The sequence below is a fragment of the Dipodomys merriami genome, unplaced genomic scaffold (assembly GCF_024711535.1).
Source record: "Dipodomys merriami isolate MVZ:Mamm:240054 unplaced genomic scaffold, mDipMer1.0.p SCAF_5, whole genome shotgun sequence".
NCBI classification, from domain to species: domain Eukaryota; kingdom Metazoa; phylum Chordata; class Mammalia; order Rodentia; family Heteromyidae; genus Dipodomys; species Dipodomys merriami.
In genome coordinates this window covers 66,737,845-66,755,295 of record NW_027206068.1, presented here as the reverse complement: position 1 = coordinate 66,755,295, position 17,451 = coordinate 66,737,845, and the positions used below count along the sequence as shown (strand labels likewise).

Sequence of the window (17,451 nt, the reverse complement as noted above, 5' to 3'; positions counted from 1 at the left end):
TGAGACACACGTGTCACTTGAACCATCACAAATGCTCTTCATGTGTCTGCACAGGCTCCAGGATGTCATTGGCTGCCTCTGGAGATGTTTAATTTCTAGTGCACAGTGCATGCAAAGACTCATGTAGGTGAACAGTATGACTAGAAGAGGAGAACAGGAAAATAAATTCCCTTATACAAAAATGAAGGCTTTTGAGGACAAAGTCATGAGTGGAACATGCATATGAAAGTATTAGAAATGAGGTTAGATAAAGATCATTGAGTCTGTGGAGAGCAGTTTTAACCCCATGGATCTTAAGTTTTCAGTCTGTCTTAAAAATTAGGATCTTAGAGGATTTGCGCATGGTGTAATAGAGAGTAGGTTACTTATTCCTTCCTGCGTGGTGCTCTATGGCTGAGCCACACCTCCAGCACTTTGTCTGCTGGTTATTTTGAGATAAGAGTCTCACTTTCTGCCCAGGTAGATTCCTGGACACAATCCTTTTATTTGTCATTTTAATTATACACATATGATTACATAATTATTTTTGCCCTTGCATATTTACTTATCTCACTCATCTGCTTTTAGATAGAACACATTTCTATTTCTTTCTCTGAAACTTAAGCTTCAATTTTTTTGTCTTGTTTTTCAATAACTGGATCATATCGCCATCTACTGGCGAAACGAATACCTGCAGCTTTTTTCCCTTCGTCTATTTTGTGTGTAATGGGAAACTTTCAACATCTTGAAGGAAATGTTGAGGCAAAGATATGCAAAGATGACTTCTATACCCTTCTTTGAAGCAATGCTTTCTAAAGGTGCATCTTAGTAATTCCTTCTTTTAGATGTCACCAGGGTGGTCTCCTTTTTCAACACGCACAAGGGAGAGATGACACTGATGCCTGGCGAGAACACTAAACATAGGTTGTGCTGCTGAGACTGTCAGTATCTGAGTTATTTGAGGTACTGGGGTCAGTGATTATAATACCCCCTTTGAGGATGGGGAGCGAGAGTCAAGTGGTACAGGCTCTACCTAGCCAGTGTGAAGCCCTGAGATCAATCCCTAATACCTCACAAAATTAAAATCAGTTTTGAATGACTCTCTTTGTGGAAGAGAGACAGAAGGTAGAAGACAAAATTTAGTCCAAGTTTCCCTCATCTATCTAGCTAGCTAGCTAGCTAGCTGCTTTTAAGACATGGCTTCTCAGCCTTTTTTACATGCACAAGTTGGTCTACAACTCACTTTTGCCATTTGATCTCCCAACACTCCCTGAGTCATAGCTCATAAAACTTTACAGACCATAGTTTTATGTGGTATGCACTCTATTAGCTCTTTCACACCTCTTCTGCCTTTACCTGGAACCTGTTCCTGCTCCATCTAGACAGAGATGCTTAGCTCTTCCCAGGTTTCAAAGCTTGATTCAGGTATCAGACATGTGCTGAGGTCGTAACTCCTCTGAGCACACAGGATTCCCATGGCTGTCTCTGGCCTAGCATTTCAGGGAATGAATGTACTTTATGTGGCCTTTTCCTGGTCGATTGTGAGCATCTAAGTATTGGCACAGAGCAGGAGCTTAACTTATACTTACTGAAGTGACAGTTTTTTAGGGGATTGTATAGACCTCTTTAAACTCTTCCACTGATACTATTACTCCAACTTGCTTATTGTCTGGACAATATTATTACAACATTATTACTCCAACTTTCTCACTGTCATGTTTGGCATGACCTACAGCAGGTCTCCACTATAAGAACTGAGACTTAGGGATACAGCTGAATGATCTAGCAGTATTCAGGAAGGCGCTCAGGTCCTGTGAGTGGACCTCTTTGTCATTGCTTCTCCACAGCCCCAAGTCATTGTCATTACCTTTTTCCTAATGAGTAACAGGTGGGACTTCCTTCTGAGAGCAAGATGATCTCTGTCTGATTCATCTTTCCATTCTCCCTTCTGACTTCTGGGAACTAATGCAGGGATGAATGATTCTTGCTCTTTTTCCTCTCTCACATCTGTTTTCAGAAAGTTACATTCTCCTCCAGAGCTTCCTACCCTTCCAGAGTGAGTACTGGAGAGATGACAGTTGAGATGAATACTCAGTTGTAGTATGTCTGAAAAATAACATTCTGTGGTCATAAAGATCTTAGGTCTCCAACATGCATTAGAGTTTTTACTTATAGACAAGCCGAGTCTTGGATTGAAGTTGCATCTTTTTGCATTTGCCACATAGCAGGTGATGACTAGGAGAGTGCTTGAGACCTGCTGGTGAGGGACAGTTGCGTATAACTGAGTAGATTTCCTCCTGCCATTGAGAAAGGAAAGAAGTCACTTTCCCCACCCAATTACTATTTGTCAGGCCTCTCAGTTCTATCTAATGAATTACTTCTATTAGAGCCCTAAAGGTAGTTTATCCTAGCTGTAGCAGCAGAGTGAATGGAACTTATTCCAATGTAGGAGTTAGACTTTTTTTAAAAAAATTCTTCTACCCACTAGGATTGCTTTAAAAATGCTTTCATTCAAGCACATAATGTTTCTGAATGAATATCCTATTTGGGAGAGAAGATTACTCTTTTAAAGGAAGGAACTGTATCACATCTGGATATCAGTTTTGATAGATGACTCTGCCCTGCTGTGTCGGTCATTCCTACCCAAGACCGGGGTCTACAGAGTGGGGATGGCACTGTCCAGAGATGCATGCAGTGGTCAATTTTCCAGGCCTTGATAGCACCCCTCCCTCAAAAGGCGATACGAGATAATGACCACACAATTTACAGGAGCTGAAAATGAGCAGGACGGAAAGGTGCATCCAGTCAAATCTTTTAAGTTGGGGAAAATAACCTCTCAATGCCTTTTATTTTTACATTTTTTGAAAGGAGTTAATTACTTCATGGAGTGTGCAGAAAAGGAGATGCTGAAATGGTGACATGCACACTGCCACAGCTGAGTAGAAAGGAGTAACAATTAACACGCACCGTTCACACAGGGCCCTAGGAATCGACGACTGCAAAAATTCATTTCCCAGTGAGTCAGTAGGATATGTGCTTTAAGTTGGTTGGTCATTAAAATGGCTCTTAGGTCACCTATTCAACAGAAAACATTGAAAGCACCCTGCTCCCACTTGGTAGCAAGACCCGAGTGGAGCAAAAGAAAATCGCTGAGTACTTAGTGAGATATTGTCTCTAAATCTGTGTTTGTATTTGACAGGAAGCGAGATATGTCATTTGGTGACACAGGAGGACCAGCTAGGATAATTAAGGGTAGAGTGTTATCCTCCAAATTATAGCAAGCACATGAGGAGGCAGAACTTGTAGATTATAGGTTTGGATGATATGAGGAACAAAGACCTGCTCTGGCCTCCTACAACGGGCCCGCAACGCAGTAATTACTGCCATGGTGTAGCCTTCACAGCATGCAGGGTGACTGCTGAATAGATGAACAAGGAGCAAAGAGCAAGGGACAAGCACCTACCAGGATCCATTTGTGCTGCTTACTGTGCTAGCGCCATAGTCATTACTCATCCACTGCATTCGCGTAAGCACCCTGGACGGGCATCCCTTCTGCGTCAGGCACTGCATTTCTGCGAGATGTGAAATGTCACTGACAACCCAAGAAGCGTTCCCAAGCTCTGACTCAAGCCTCAGAGAATTTCTACTACACCAGGCCAACCCTTAAATATGACCTCTACTACATGTAAGCTTAGGGGAGTTTTAGGAAAGAGCAGGCATAGGTGAGAGATTCTGCTGACTTGTTCAATGTCATCTGATATGGTTGATGCAATGAAGCAAGTTTTAAAAAATCAGTTTTAATTGGGTGCTGGTAGCTCATGCCTATAATCCTGTAATCCTAGCCTCTCAGGAGGATGAGATCTGAGGATCATGGCTTAAAGCCAGTCTGGACAGGGAAGTCCATAAGACTTTTATCTCCAATTAACCACCAGAAAACCAGAAGTGGCGCTATGGTTCAAGTGGTAGAGCACTAGCCTTGAGCTGAAGAGCTGAGAGACAGAGCCCAGGCCCAGAATTCAAGCCCTATGACCACCACCACCACCAACAACAAAAAGTCAGTTTTGAGAATGTTTTGGTTCCAATCAATATAGGAGACTATGTCCATGTCTTGTGCCTAACCCACCTTATACATTCCAACAAGCTTTGTGTTTTCCTGATGATTGTTGCTCTGAGTGTCAGAGTTCCCTCAAAGGCTTCCCAAATGTCCGTGAGTGAGAGAAGGCTTGGATATAAGTTAATTCAGGCAAATAGACAAACAGACAGACAGGGTCAAAGTAGGTTATGGGCTAACAAATGAGGTTGAGTTTTATATGTTGTGTAAAAATGAAGTGAGGCACATGTATATGAAAATAGGTACTTTGGGCTATACTTTTGCTTCAGGTAGAAAAATATTTCAATAAAATAGCGCATAACAATATTACTCATATGACATATTACACAGATGGTAATGACCTGCATTAGAATGTGACAACCAATGTGGAATTTGGTGGTTCCTGGCTTCCCTATATGGTTCCCTGTATGGTTTTTCACTCATAATGGAGAGTTACTATTCACTAAACGTATGTTAGCTGGCAAGCACAGTGCTGTGGTCACCAAACAACATAGCAACATGGAAATCCTTGCAACATGCAAAGAAGAGAAGCTGTTGTTTATGAAATTAAAAAATGAGCTTGGAGTAAGGGCATTCATCTCACTGGCCAGTTACTCAATCTAGAACCCAAGCTCATGATTTTAACTACATTTCTATACCGTTTATAATTATATATTATTTGAGGTGCAATGAATGTGTTTCTATTTTCTTTTTGTAATATATATTTTTATGGTAAAGATACTGTACAGAGGGGTTGCAGTTAACTGAAGCAAAGTAATGAGTCCATTTCCTTTATTTTTCCCCTACCATCCCTTTCCTCCCCACGTCCCCAACTCCTCCCTCCCTGCCTCCCATCCTCTCCCACAAAGTTGTAAAGTTCATTTTTAACATACTGTCTTGTATATCTCATTGTTACAATGGGTCATCCTGTATCCTTATTTCAGCATTTTGTTATTTCCCTTTCCCTCCCCTAATTAGGAAAAATGTATATACAAGATTCAGGACACCAGAATCAAATACAGTGACAACAGGGGTTGTATCATGGGGGAAGAACATACAAAGAGACAAAAAAAATCACATAGTACATTATAAGTACAATAAAAAGAACAACAACAAAGACAAAATCGCTTGTGTCCCCACCTTGGGGTTTATTTCCCTTGGCATCAGGTTATATGGTCATATTGTTCCTATTTTCTTAATGCTGAAAATTTTCTCCTATTATTGTAATTTTTTTCCTTTACAGGGAACCAAAGTCCTACAGATGTTCATGTGGTACTTGAACCCACGCCAAGTCTTTGATCTTTCTCAGGAAGGGCCAAAAGATGCGTAAGTCTGGAAATACCCCCTGTGGTCTGGCAGAACTTTGAACAAGTGAGGACTTTATGATTTGGGCCAAGGTCTGTTATCTGATTACCTGGTGAAATGTGTTTTGCTCATCTCTTATTTCCTTCCTTCAAAACTTTATCTGATGTGCCCTAGTACTTTCCTCAAGCTTGTTTCCTTCAAGATATTGTCTGCTCCATTGTTAATGAGGGTACACTGCTAGTGTGTTTGTGTTTCTGGATGTACAATTTTCAATGACATTGTTTCTATTTACAAATGTGCAATTTGGGAGATGCACATTTATAGGAATGTAAGCTTATGTTTGGGGGTCAGCTATATTTATCTACGAATATTTGATTTGGGGGCTGTGTGTGTTGGGGTGTGTGTGTGTGTGTGTGTGTGTGTGTGTGTGTGTGTGTGTGTGTGTTCATTGGAGAGAGAGATTGATGAATTGATTATACCTATAGACTCTATACCTCTGTGAGTGGACATTTAATTTCTGTTCCATTGCTTTTCTGAGTTTCTCAGAGATCTTATTCTCTGCTTTGGTTACAAGTATTGAAAACTGAATCTTGCACAGTGGGAAAGAACAGAGGTAGTTCTGCTATTGGACACCTTGTGTTCTGATGCTGGTGAATAAATAGTAGCACATAAAGGATTTGAGTTATTTTTGTAATAAATAGCAAAATGAGAGAAAAAGAGGTATCAACTCATACATTTATAGAGAAATAGTATTCCTGTATGAAATGGATACAGTGTATTTTTAAGCATAGAGGAGAACATGAACTAGGAAAGTTAAATTTCTGCTATGAATTTCTTTGCCACTAGAGTTTGCTGTTAGCCTTCTATGTTTTTTCCTGTTCAGTTGTGCTAAGATAAATCTACTACTCAGGCTTATGTTCCTTTTTAGATTTCTTTTTCCTAAGGTTTTTTTTTTTATCATATCAGTTAGACTTGCTTCAGAGAGAACAGGCAGGAGACAAAATATTTCCAGGGAAAAAATCATAGCACTTTATTTAAATTGGTGATTATATTCAGAGTCTAACCACTTACTTCAGCCAAAGGTTATCTATCATCTGAGGAGTATAAATATACATACTGCATTTTCTTGAGAGACAGCAAGATAAAATGATCAAATATCAAGCAGGCAAACTCATTAGCAATCTCTTTACTTTGCATAGAGAGGGCGTCAAAGGATGGAGATGTGGGTGCTGTAGAGAAAGATTAGAATTAATAGCAGAAAGTATGGGTTTGAAAAATGAACAGATCCAGGAGGATCTAATAGAATATAAAGAGGAGACACAAAAAGGCTATTGATAACCAATTAGTGACATTTTCTCTAAGAAAGGAAAGGGAGTAATGAGGGGGAAAGGAAAGGCGGTAATGAGTGGGGAAAGAAAAAAAAAGACAAGAAGTAAAAGAACTAAAAAGAAAGTAAATGCATGTTGATATGAGCGCTGGAATTGTGAAAATTAAAGACTTCAGGCCACTTAAAAATAATATTCACCCCCTGTCTTGAGGCAGTCGGACTTGGGCCTCTTGGGTTTCCATAGAGATGGGTTCGTTCAATGCCATCATCCTCGTGAAATATATTCTCTCCAGTGGACACCGCCCCCCTCCATGTCATGTTGCATTTTCTCTATGCCAAAGGAAGTGATGGCTTCTTTTGTTTACCTTTCCTTCTGTTTCCTTTTTAGGCTTGAGTTGTATAGGAAAGTCCCAAATCTACGAATTCTAGCCTGTGGTGGCGATGGAACGGTAGGTCCTTGAAGGAGAATCCAGTTTTCTACCTTATTTTTCCCCTAGTTTTGAGTGATTTCTCCTATTACTATTACTAATTCTTTTTTGGGGACAGTTTTCTTCTTTCTTCTTTCATTCCTGAGAATCACAGCCTGTGATGATTAGAAGGGACTTAGTTATGCGTTGAAAGCATGTGACCTTTCTAAACTATGACTCCTTGTCTCAAGTTTGCTCTGGTCTACAGAGCAGGGATGTGATCACGTCATTGACTTGAAGATTTTTGTGGGTGGCCAAATTCTTTAATATATATAAACTGCTGAGCCAGGTGCCAGTGGCTCACGCCTGTAATCCTAGCTACTTAGGTGGCTGAGAGCTGAGGATTGCAGTTCAAAGCCAGCCTGGACAGGAAAGTCTGTGACACTCTTATCTGCAATTAACCACTAGAAAACTGAAAGTGGCACTGTGGCTTAAGTGGTAGGGCCTAAGCCCAGAGTTCAATCCGTACAACTGACAAATATATATATATATAAACTGCTGTATCTCCATTCTTTTCTGTTAATGCATTTAAAAACTGACACATGAAAGCAGAAATATGCATAGTTTGTCCACAGTCAATGGCTTGTGTTAAGTTTTACTACCTAATACTGAGTTCCAAGGCACAGTTCTAGCAAACTCCCTGGTTCACCCTCAGAAAATGGAGCCCAATTCCATATGGTGCTGCCTCAGATCCAGTTAGTGCTGGTGAAGCTGACTTCCACAGCTCTGCGCCAGCTGATTCATTTCTAATTTCCCCATCTGCAAGGACCTGCATGAGCTCAGAGGTGCACCGAAGCCCGTGTCACGGGTGACAGTGGTCTAACAGTACAGGCAGGCGTATGCAGGTCTGCGGGATGCAGGTCTCTACCCGTGCTAGGGCAGAAATAGAGACTCCATCAGCGAGCACCAGCTCAGGGAATAGCTGTGCTCCTTCATGTGAGAGGTTGGGTGCAGAAGACATTCCTTTGGCCACCAACACCGAATTTCAGGTGGATGACACCTGAGGCTCCCAGGCCGTGGGACCTGTACAGTCCTGAGGCAGGGACAGAGGCTCTGCCTGTGAGCTCTGGCTTGGTTAGTGCTCTCTTGGTTTCTTCTGGTTCTAGTTTTCAGTGTGGCTCCAAGACAAATCCTATGATGGCTTTCCTGTCCTGCCAGCAGGTGGAGCCTTGCCCACCATCTGCTTTGCCTTCCACTGGAGAGAAGGGTGGCCTGGGCGCTCCTTCCCAGCTCAGGCAGTTTGGTGACCTGACGCAGTGTGTGGCTATTGATCCAGGGAAGAGGTTGGCGAGTGGGTGGGGCTCTATCTCTAGCACCTAGTTTTACTGTGGCAAGCCTGACACTAGGCTTCAAGTCGAAGGTCTGGACTTTATTCCCAGTTTTTCTTACCCAAAGGGAAGCTCTTTCTCCACATGTTGCTAGAGTTAACACAGATCACTCTTCCCTTTCTTAGCTCTTAATAAGGCAATTAGATGTACACAGAACTGTTCAAATTAGTGAATTTGGGGGGACACTCACTTGGGGATGCTCATCAACTGCTATCTTATAACTGTTCTTATTTTTGGAATGGGGGGGATGGTTCTGGTCTTGGAGCTTAAACTCAGGGCCTTGATATTGTACTTAAGCTGCTTTGGTCAAGGCTAGCACTTTACCACTTGAGCCACAGCTCTACTTCTCTCTCTCTCTCTCTCTCTCTCTCTCTCTCTCTCTCTCTCTCTCTCTCTCTCTCTCTCTCTCTCCCCCCCCCCCTTCACTGTGTGTGTGTGTGTGTGTGTGTGTGTGTGTGTGTGTGTTTAATTGGAGAATAGAGTCTGGCAGACTTTCCTACCTATGTTGGCTTTGAACTGTGATCTTCAAATCTCAGCTACCTGAGTAGCTAGGATTACAGGCTGGGGCTACCAGTGCCCAGTTTTCCATTTAGTGTTAATAATCAATCACCTTTAGTTAGGAGAAATATGTTGATATACTAGAATTAAGTCAACTTTTTTTCTAATGGAATTATATTGACTCAGATAGGTTTGCCTTAGAAGTCATTCATTGCTCTCATTTGTATACCTTTTTAAGAGAACATGGGGGAGGGATTTAAATAAAGTTTACTATCTTTGACCTTTTTTCCTCCTCTCTTTATTATGGTGCAATTATTTCCCTATTGGTTTCCATTTTGTTGATATTTTTAGCAAAGGTAAAGAATGAAGAATCAAGATAGATTTGCCTTTTACTTTTGGATATTTGGAGTGTAATTGCTTAGCATCTAGGATTGCATTATGGGCTCTTTTAGGTTTTTTAAATATCCCTAATTAGAATGTTTCATTCTCAAAGGTAGCAACAAAATCTCCTTTCTAATTTCTTCTCCTAGCATGAAAGCACTTAATACCCCATGAGCTACACATTATATACCATTAAATGCAACAGAATGAAGTAGCACAGTGATTCCATTGGTCCTCACTTACCAGAGAGGAAAAAAGACTTCTTTTTCCATTTGGGAAAACAGTGTTTACTAGTCTTCGAGATCCATAATGCAAATGATTGCCCTATAAAAATCCATTATAACTTACAAAATAGCAGCAGACCTTTTTGACTCTAACCTCATGTTTTGCAAGATATCCTTGACTGTGGAATTCTCCCCACTTGGCATCAATCACATTTCCCGTGGTTGCAATGTCCTAGGATGATGTACTTAGGGATATGCTAGTGCAGGTGTGAAAAGGATGAATTTGTTTCTCCCCATCATAAACATCACAACTGAGTACTCCTGTAGCAAGCTACTGGCCAAGAATAAAACACATTTATTGAATCAATGTTGTGTGTGACCAAAGATCCTGCAGATGGAAGACACAAAGACCCAGGGAAAAGCACTTGCTCTGTGCTTGGGAAAGGTGATTGGACATAAAGCAGATGATTGTAGAGTACTGGACTGAGGAGTTAGCTCTGCAAGGCCTTGGGCCAAGATTTCTTCTTGGCTTCTCTGTGCAGTATTCCTCTCAGCTGTGGGGCAAGACCTCTTCCGGAATGAGGATCCTGTGATCTACTGTCAGGAAAAGTAGGTCAGAGACTTTATTATGGCTGCACAATGGTCAGATAATTCATTATGGCCACACAATGGTCATTCTGTCTTATGGTCATACTTCACCATGGACATGGGAAAGGTTAGTGTACTATTTGTAGCTTTTGTGGACAAGGGGCCTAGTTTCTACAGCCTGTCTTGGGGAAGAGGAATTTTCATTTTTGTGACTTAATGTGGAAGAGGAGAAGAATCTAAGAGAAAGTCAGAGATCAGCCTTTGCTTCAAAGGGAGTTCCCATCTCCTTCCATTTGCCAAAATACTATACCTTGGGTATCATTTCCTAAGCTTCAACCCTATTGGAGAATTTTCCCATGTCTTTCAGTATGAATGACATCTGAATAAATCCTATGGGGATTAATACTCTTCCTAGATCACCCATCTCCCAGAGCAGTTACCTTTACTGAAAAGATGTACTCATTGTGAATCCTTACTGTATCTCACGTTCTTAGCCTTGCCTTCCCATGTGACTTCACTCCTATCTGCCTCATTTCCCCTGGAAATTTCAGTGACAGCAGGAGACAAGTGAACGTATGTCCATTGTCCCCAAACTCAGAGCTTTACTCTTTTTTAAATCATCACTACCTCCCCAATCATGGCTGCTTTCAGTGCTCCCTTCTCACCCCCTCCCCCTCCCCTGCACCTCCCACGAGGCTCCTCCCTTCTCCCACCCCCTCCCCCCTCTTCTTTTCCCAGCAGAGGCCTGTAAGAAGCACAGTGTCAGCCCTTGTCATACTAACCTCTTGTCTGCCACGTTCATAAGTGTTTCCAAACATGGGAATTCAACCCATACATGTTAAAGATGGGATTTCAGCCAAAGCCCAACAGGAAAAATGAAAAGATAGAGAACAGAGGAACAACTAATTGTTTTGTCAAGAAGACCAAAAAATGAAGTGTGGGGGGGGGGAATGAGCAATGAGTTTTAAGAGAGAAGGGAGACTAGAAAGTGACTGATGGCTTCAATAAAGGCGTTCCCAGAGAGATGAACGAGGTTTGGCATAATTCTAATGAAGTTCTAAAGGCCAGATCCGCTTGGGAACTTGGTAGAAGCTGAATTTTTATTTTTAATTTATTATTTTGTATGTGTGTGTGAGAAAGAGAGGGGGAGAGAAAGAGAGAGAAAGAGATACTATAGATTGAAGTCAGGATCTTGTATTTGCTAAGCAGGGGCTCTACCATGTAAGTCATTTTTGCCTTGGTGACTTTTGAGGTCAGGTCTCACTTTATATTTCAGCTTTCCTGAGACATAACTATCCAAAAACTCTCTACTTATGTTTCCTGGGTTACTCAGTAGGACAAGTATGACTGGGCACCAGTGGCTCATGCCTATAATCATAGCTACTCAGGAGACTGAGATCTGAGGATCCCCAGACTGGGCAGTAAAGTCCGTGAGACTCTTAACTGCACATAGAATAGTTTTGACTGATTCTGATGAGGATTTTCTATTCCCCTTTACCATATGGTTTAAATGTGGAAAGTGGTTTTTGTTGTTGTTTCTGGTTCTTGGGCTTGAGTTCTGGGCTTACATCTTGCTCAGTTTGTTTTCTTAAAGCTGATGCTCTACTACTTAAGTCTTGCCTCCAGCTTGGCTTCTTGATGGCTGTTTTGGAAATGGAAGACTTGAAGACTTTCCTGCGTGGGTTGGCTTTGAACTAGGAGCCTCTGGACTAAGCTTCTGAGTATCTATGGTTATAGGAATGAACCACCAGACCCTGCTGAAAGTATTTTTCTTATAATAATAGAACTACTGCCTTGTTCTTCTTTCAGGGTTGAGAGTCGTTGCCCTTTTTCGCTGATTTCCCACTGTGCGTGTCCTTCACGTGTTTCTGCAGGATTCAGGACCGTACAGTGGGTGTCTGTTGGGTTGGAATCAAGCACCTACCCCCCTCTGCCATGTCTAATGTTAATACACTGCAGAAGGGCATCACTGTGCAGTCAGCTAGCAAGGGCTGTGAATGGACAGCTGGTGGCAGCATTGGCCAGCTGCTGCTGCCGCCTGGCTGCTGAAAGCCCTGTGGAGGGGCTGGCGTTCTAAATCTGTCAGCCCTGCTTTTCCTAATGAAGAGAGGAGAGAAGTCTGCAGGCTGCAGCGATGTGATCTCATCAGAATAACGTTCTTCAGTTCTGGCAAAAGAGATGCCAAGTTCTGTGTGTTTCACTGAATTAAGTGATTTCATCAGAAGGTTTCTTGTGGGTGAGCTGGTGGAGATACTTTGGGAATACTGAACCCCAACCAGCAGAGCATCTGCCCATGAACCTAGAGTGTGCTGCCTAGACGTGCAGAAGAGGGAATTTCTCACTACTCACAATGGGACAAGATTTCCAAGAGCAACTTTAGAGTCAAAGTTCTTTTTATACAGTTCTAATGACAAAGATACAGACAATTGCTGAAGACTTTTTTTTTGTTTTACCTACTATATTATAGCAGATTCATTTTCATTCTATTTCTAGAGCTCTGGTCTCTGGACTGCTTGGCTTTTACTGTCGTTTTTCATCTGCAACAGAAAAGCTTCTTGGATTGATGGAAGCCAGAGGTGGGATAAATTTCACATTTCAGGCTCCATTTTTCCTTTAAATGGAACAATAGAAGAGGGTATTCTGCTCCTAGGAAGTAGATCAAAGAAAGAGGGAAAATACAGTGTTAGAGCTAGTGTTAATTTACATTTGCCATTTGCCAGCCACATGCTCAGCAATGTCTGTGCATTACTTAATTGGGAAGATAACACTAAGAGGCAGCTGCCACTGTTACTCTTCTTTTAGGTTGGGGGAGGACAAATTTAAGTGACTTGTCTCCTCATGCATCGAGTATGTGGCGGGGCTGGGCTGTGAGCCAGTGTGGCTCCCTGTCCTTTGGGTTACGCTTCCTTTGAAGAAGGTTGGTTGCTGGGGAGCGATCTCATTGCTCCCAAAAAGGAAGAAGGATTCCAGGGTATGGTAAGAAGACACACAGAGCTGCCTCAGGCAGAGAACTATCTACTTCACCTTGTACACCCATGAGAGAATGTTAAGACAAAAGGAAAAAAAATCTGTGCTGTAAAAGGCAAGAGACATTTGATGACGTGCAATGATGATGCCATGATATAATACAAGGTGGCCTTCTCATGTTCAGGAAAGATTGGGATATTTGATTACTTGGCTGCTGTACCAAGGAGATAGAAGAAATTGGATCCATCCATCCATCCATCTACCTATCAATCACCCGTCTATGTAGACACATCTTTATATATCTATATCTGATCTATTTTATAGATGTCTAGATAAACATACACATGTATATATCTCAAGGGCCTTGCCGTAAAATCAATTCTAATGTATCCTTTTATGAATGGGCCAAGTGAAAGGGAAGAGGAGAGAGTGAAAATTGCCTGAGTGATTCGGGCTCCTGTGCAGTCACACACAGTGCATACCTTTGGTGGAAACTTCTCCGAGAAGAAACCAGAACAAAGCCCATCTCAGCACCATGTGAAGATGCAATGCTGAGTCACAGAAGTTACGGGACACTGCTCTCCACGTTGTCTGTGTGACTAGCATCTGATGGGCAGTGAAGGAATCCTTTCATTGTCACATTCCTCCAAAGATTTAGAATTTTTCTTTGTAGGATCATCTTCAAAGGAAGTTGTTTAACTTAATTTTTTTACTTTTGTATCTTGTTGTCCTGTCACTACCTCTTTGTGGTAGTTTTGAATTGTTTTTCCAGCAGTAGTTTTTTGTTGTTTTTTTTTATAGGTGGGTAGGGCTCCCACCTTGGGAAGGCGTCAGTGAGCTTGTGAGAGACTGAACCACATACTCCCATGCTTCACGCAGCCATGACACTTCTTTCTCAACCCAATAGGCTCAGACAATGGTCATTCAATGGCCCTGCATTTTCTTCCTTACCAAGAGAGAGGTTAGTGCAGTACAGCCTTCTGCCAGGAGGAGGTGCACGTTGAATTTCCCATTGTCAGAAGCCACACCCACAGCTTCCTCTGACTTGTAAGAAGACTAGGAGCCAGTTTGCTCTTCTTCTTTGTCTTATTTATTCACTGTAAATGTTTTATTGATATTATAAAGGTCACGCATAGAGGGTTGCAGTCAAGTAAGTCAGGTGAAGAGTACATTTCTTTTTGGACAATGTCTTCCTTTCTGATATGTCTCTTTTTTAAACCTTTATTTTTCCTCCTCAAGTGTTGATTGCTGTGTCTAGAGTGAAATGGGGTACTGAAGGAAAGGGGAGACATGGTTTAATTACAATACAAAGAAAACGAATTTAAATCTTCCTAAACAGAAGGAGCTAACTTGGGAATGGACAAGGGGTAGATGGAGAGCTCTGTTACCGAGGAGCTTTAAGGAGGAGGCACCCTTTTTCCTTCTCTGGACGGGGGCATTGTGTTACATTTCTGCTAAGTTCCACTGTGAGTCTGGTTCTTCTCAGAGCTGCTGGCGTCTGCAGACAGCCATCCCTGATAGCTGAGCTTTCCAGTGCTGACATCCTCTTCAGTGACCTTTCACCCCCTTGTCTTGTAGTTTATAAGAGCCATCCATTCCTGCTGTATTAAGCTTGTGCTTTTAGCAGCACATGGGCAAGGTCTAGCACAGCCATCACACTGAATTTAGTAGCTGGAATGTGTGTTTTCTTTTCTTTCCAAGCCAGAGCAGCAGTACTTTGCTGGTATTACACATCAGGGAAGAAATAAAGAATCCTTAGGTCAAAAATCGAAGGATTGTTTAGGAATAAATTGTCCAGTTTTAACAAATGATTGAACTTGCTGGCATTTTTGTGGATACAGATTTTTAGTGTACGTATGGATGAACATTGTGGTGTACCTTACTAGCGGGTGATTACAGCTTTGCACTTCATTGAAAGATGAGGAAGGTCCATTTCTGGGAAGGAATTGTGTAAGAGAAAGTGTTTTAGGTATAAGTTAGGAAAGTTGGTCCTAGTATGCCACTTTATTTAGTGTGTGTGTGTGGTGGGGGGGGGTGAAATTACAGGCTCTCTCTCTGCAACATAGTTCTGCAACATAACTAAGTTTGATTCACACCTCCTTTCTTCCCTTCCTTTTTCCTTCCCCTCCCTTCCTTCCTCTTTCTCTTCCCCTCTCCTCTCTTCTCTCCACCCCTGTCTTCTCTGTCTTCCCTTCTCCTCTTCTCTCCTCCCCTCTTCCTTGCTCTCCCCTCTCTCCTTCCCTTCCCTCTCCCTCCTCCCTACCCCCATTCCCATCTCTGTCCTTAGCTCTCTTCTCTGAGTTTGGGTGTGACTATGTTGCTAGGACTTGTCTTAAACTCCACAGTGGGGTGGAGCCATATGCTACGATGCCTACTTTTGATTCATCTACTTCCAAGGTTCAAAGTCACTTGCCACTATCTCCAGAATAATCAGGCTCCTTCCAGAAGCAGATTTAGGGTATTTGTAGTTGTTTGTTTGTTTGTTTTGTTGTGATGCTATGGGTCATGCATGCCAGATAAGCATTTTAGCCCCGACCTACCCTCTGGTCCCATTTTTGTCTTAGTGTTGAGACATGGTCTTGCTGCGTTAGCCTCTGAGTAGCTCGAGTTACAGGTGTGTGCTACTACATCCAGTCCCTCATCCTCCAAGTCTTAGTTTCTCTATAAAATGGACATTAAAATGAAACAACATTGCATTGATTCAGTAAACGGCTTTGCTCAGGGATGGCACTTGGGAGGCAACCGGATGTCTTTGTGTAAACCCCGAGAGTAGCTCTTCAGCCTGATCTATCTTGGCCCAGCCCATTTACCTCCATATCTTCAGTCACTGAGTTCTGTGGTTTACATGTGGTGTCCAAATGTAGTGGCTCAATGTTGTGTTTTTAAGAATCCTCATTTTCATGCAAATGAAGATATCCTGAGCACCTGTCATTATTGTATTTGGCTTTTAGTGAGAGAATCAGCAAAGTGGCAAATTTGGTTCATCCAAGAAGTATAGGAAAAGAATTATAGAGTTATATTCCATTTTTTCCCCTAATATGAGACAAAACTAGTTTCATACCCCATAGGACTAGACCTATAACCTTTAATGTCTTGTAGACATTTGCAGTGCTATGTGAAGCTACAATTATCTAGTTCTTAAGTAGGGGTCTGTGAAGCAGTCGTTGTGGATGACATCATAAAGACATGTCAGTTTCTTTCTGCTATTTCCAGATTTGGGGTAATTTTTCTAAATAGTTATAATAATAAGACTCTACCCAAAGTATTATTTATCTTAGCAAAAGATGAAACTAAGTCTCTACTTTCAGCCTAAACTTACAACAGATGCTAGGTCTGCCCATAATTCTGTCTACATGGAGTATCATTGAGGATTGTGCCATGGTGGGTAACCATTTCACAAGTGCTTATTTCAGGCCAGGGATGATGTGAAGGGCTTTATGTACATTTTAGTTTAATCTGTAAGCAATCACATAATCCTGTGAGTATGTATTATCAGGTGTTATTATCCTGTTTTGTAAACTGGGTGAGCAAGTCTCGGTGGAGTTGAAAAATCTGATCTAGCCAGTATGAACTAGTACATAGCCAGTATGAACTAGACCGATATTTAATCTGATTTGGAGTCTTCCCAGCCTCACCCTGTTGAAGTGCTTCAGTCATCTTAAATTTGCCTAACTGTTCAGTGACATCTTGGCTAAGCCCCCAGATGACTGGTTCTCGTTTTGCTTAGATGATGGGGCCCACACAGAAAGGTCCTTTTCCCGTTTGGGGGCATCTGAGATGAATGACCTCGCTGCTCCCTAGTCACTGAACTAAAATGTCTGTTTTAAAGGAGAAAGAAGCCAGTCCTTTGAGCTGTGGAGAGCCTCCTGTGAAGGAGTTGTCTTATTTATCTTTCTCTTCTGTCTTCTGGCCCCCGATGCGTCTGTAGGTGGGCTGGATCCTCTCCATCCTGGATGAGCTGCAGCTGAGCCCACAGCCTCCCGTAGGGGTCCTGCCGCTGGGGACTGGGAATGACCTGGCTCGAACTCTCAACTGGGGAGGGGTAAGAACTCACCATGGCTGCTACCCCTACTGTCCAGGCACACACAGCATCCCCAAATCACCACGTGCTCCCACAAGGAAGGCTGTCAGGAAAGGAGAATGCTGCTGCCGCAGCCATCCAAGGAATGAGTTAGAAATGGAAGTCAACGTGTCCATAAACCCCAGTTTTCTTTGGTAGCATCTTCAGTTTAAGACAGAAGGGAAAGTTGGATGTGGTATGGAGCTGGGCGCTGGTGGCTCTCACCTGTAATCCTAG

General features: G+C 42.2%; 1 protein-coding gene across 1 annotated transcript in view; it reads left to right on the top strand.

Annotated features, from left to right (window-relative positions):
• The window catches only part of Dgki (diacylglycerol kinase iota), a 434,705-nt gene that overhangs the window by 223,361 nt on the left and 193,893 nt on the right, over positions 1-17,451 (top strand). The window contains 3 exon segments of the mRNA XM_069996861.1: positions 5,313-5,395; positions 7,090-7,150; positions 17,083-17,196. Of these exon segments, the coding sequence (XP_069852962.1) occupies positions 5,313-5,395; positions 7,090-7,150; positions 17,083-17,196 (258 nt within the window).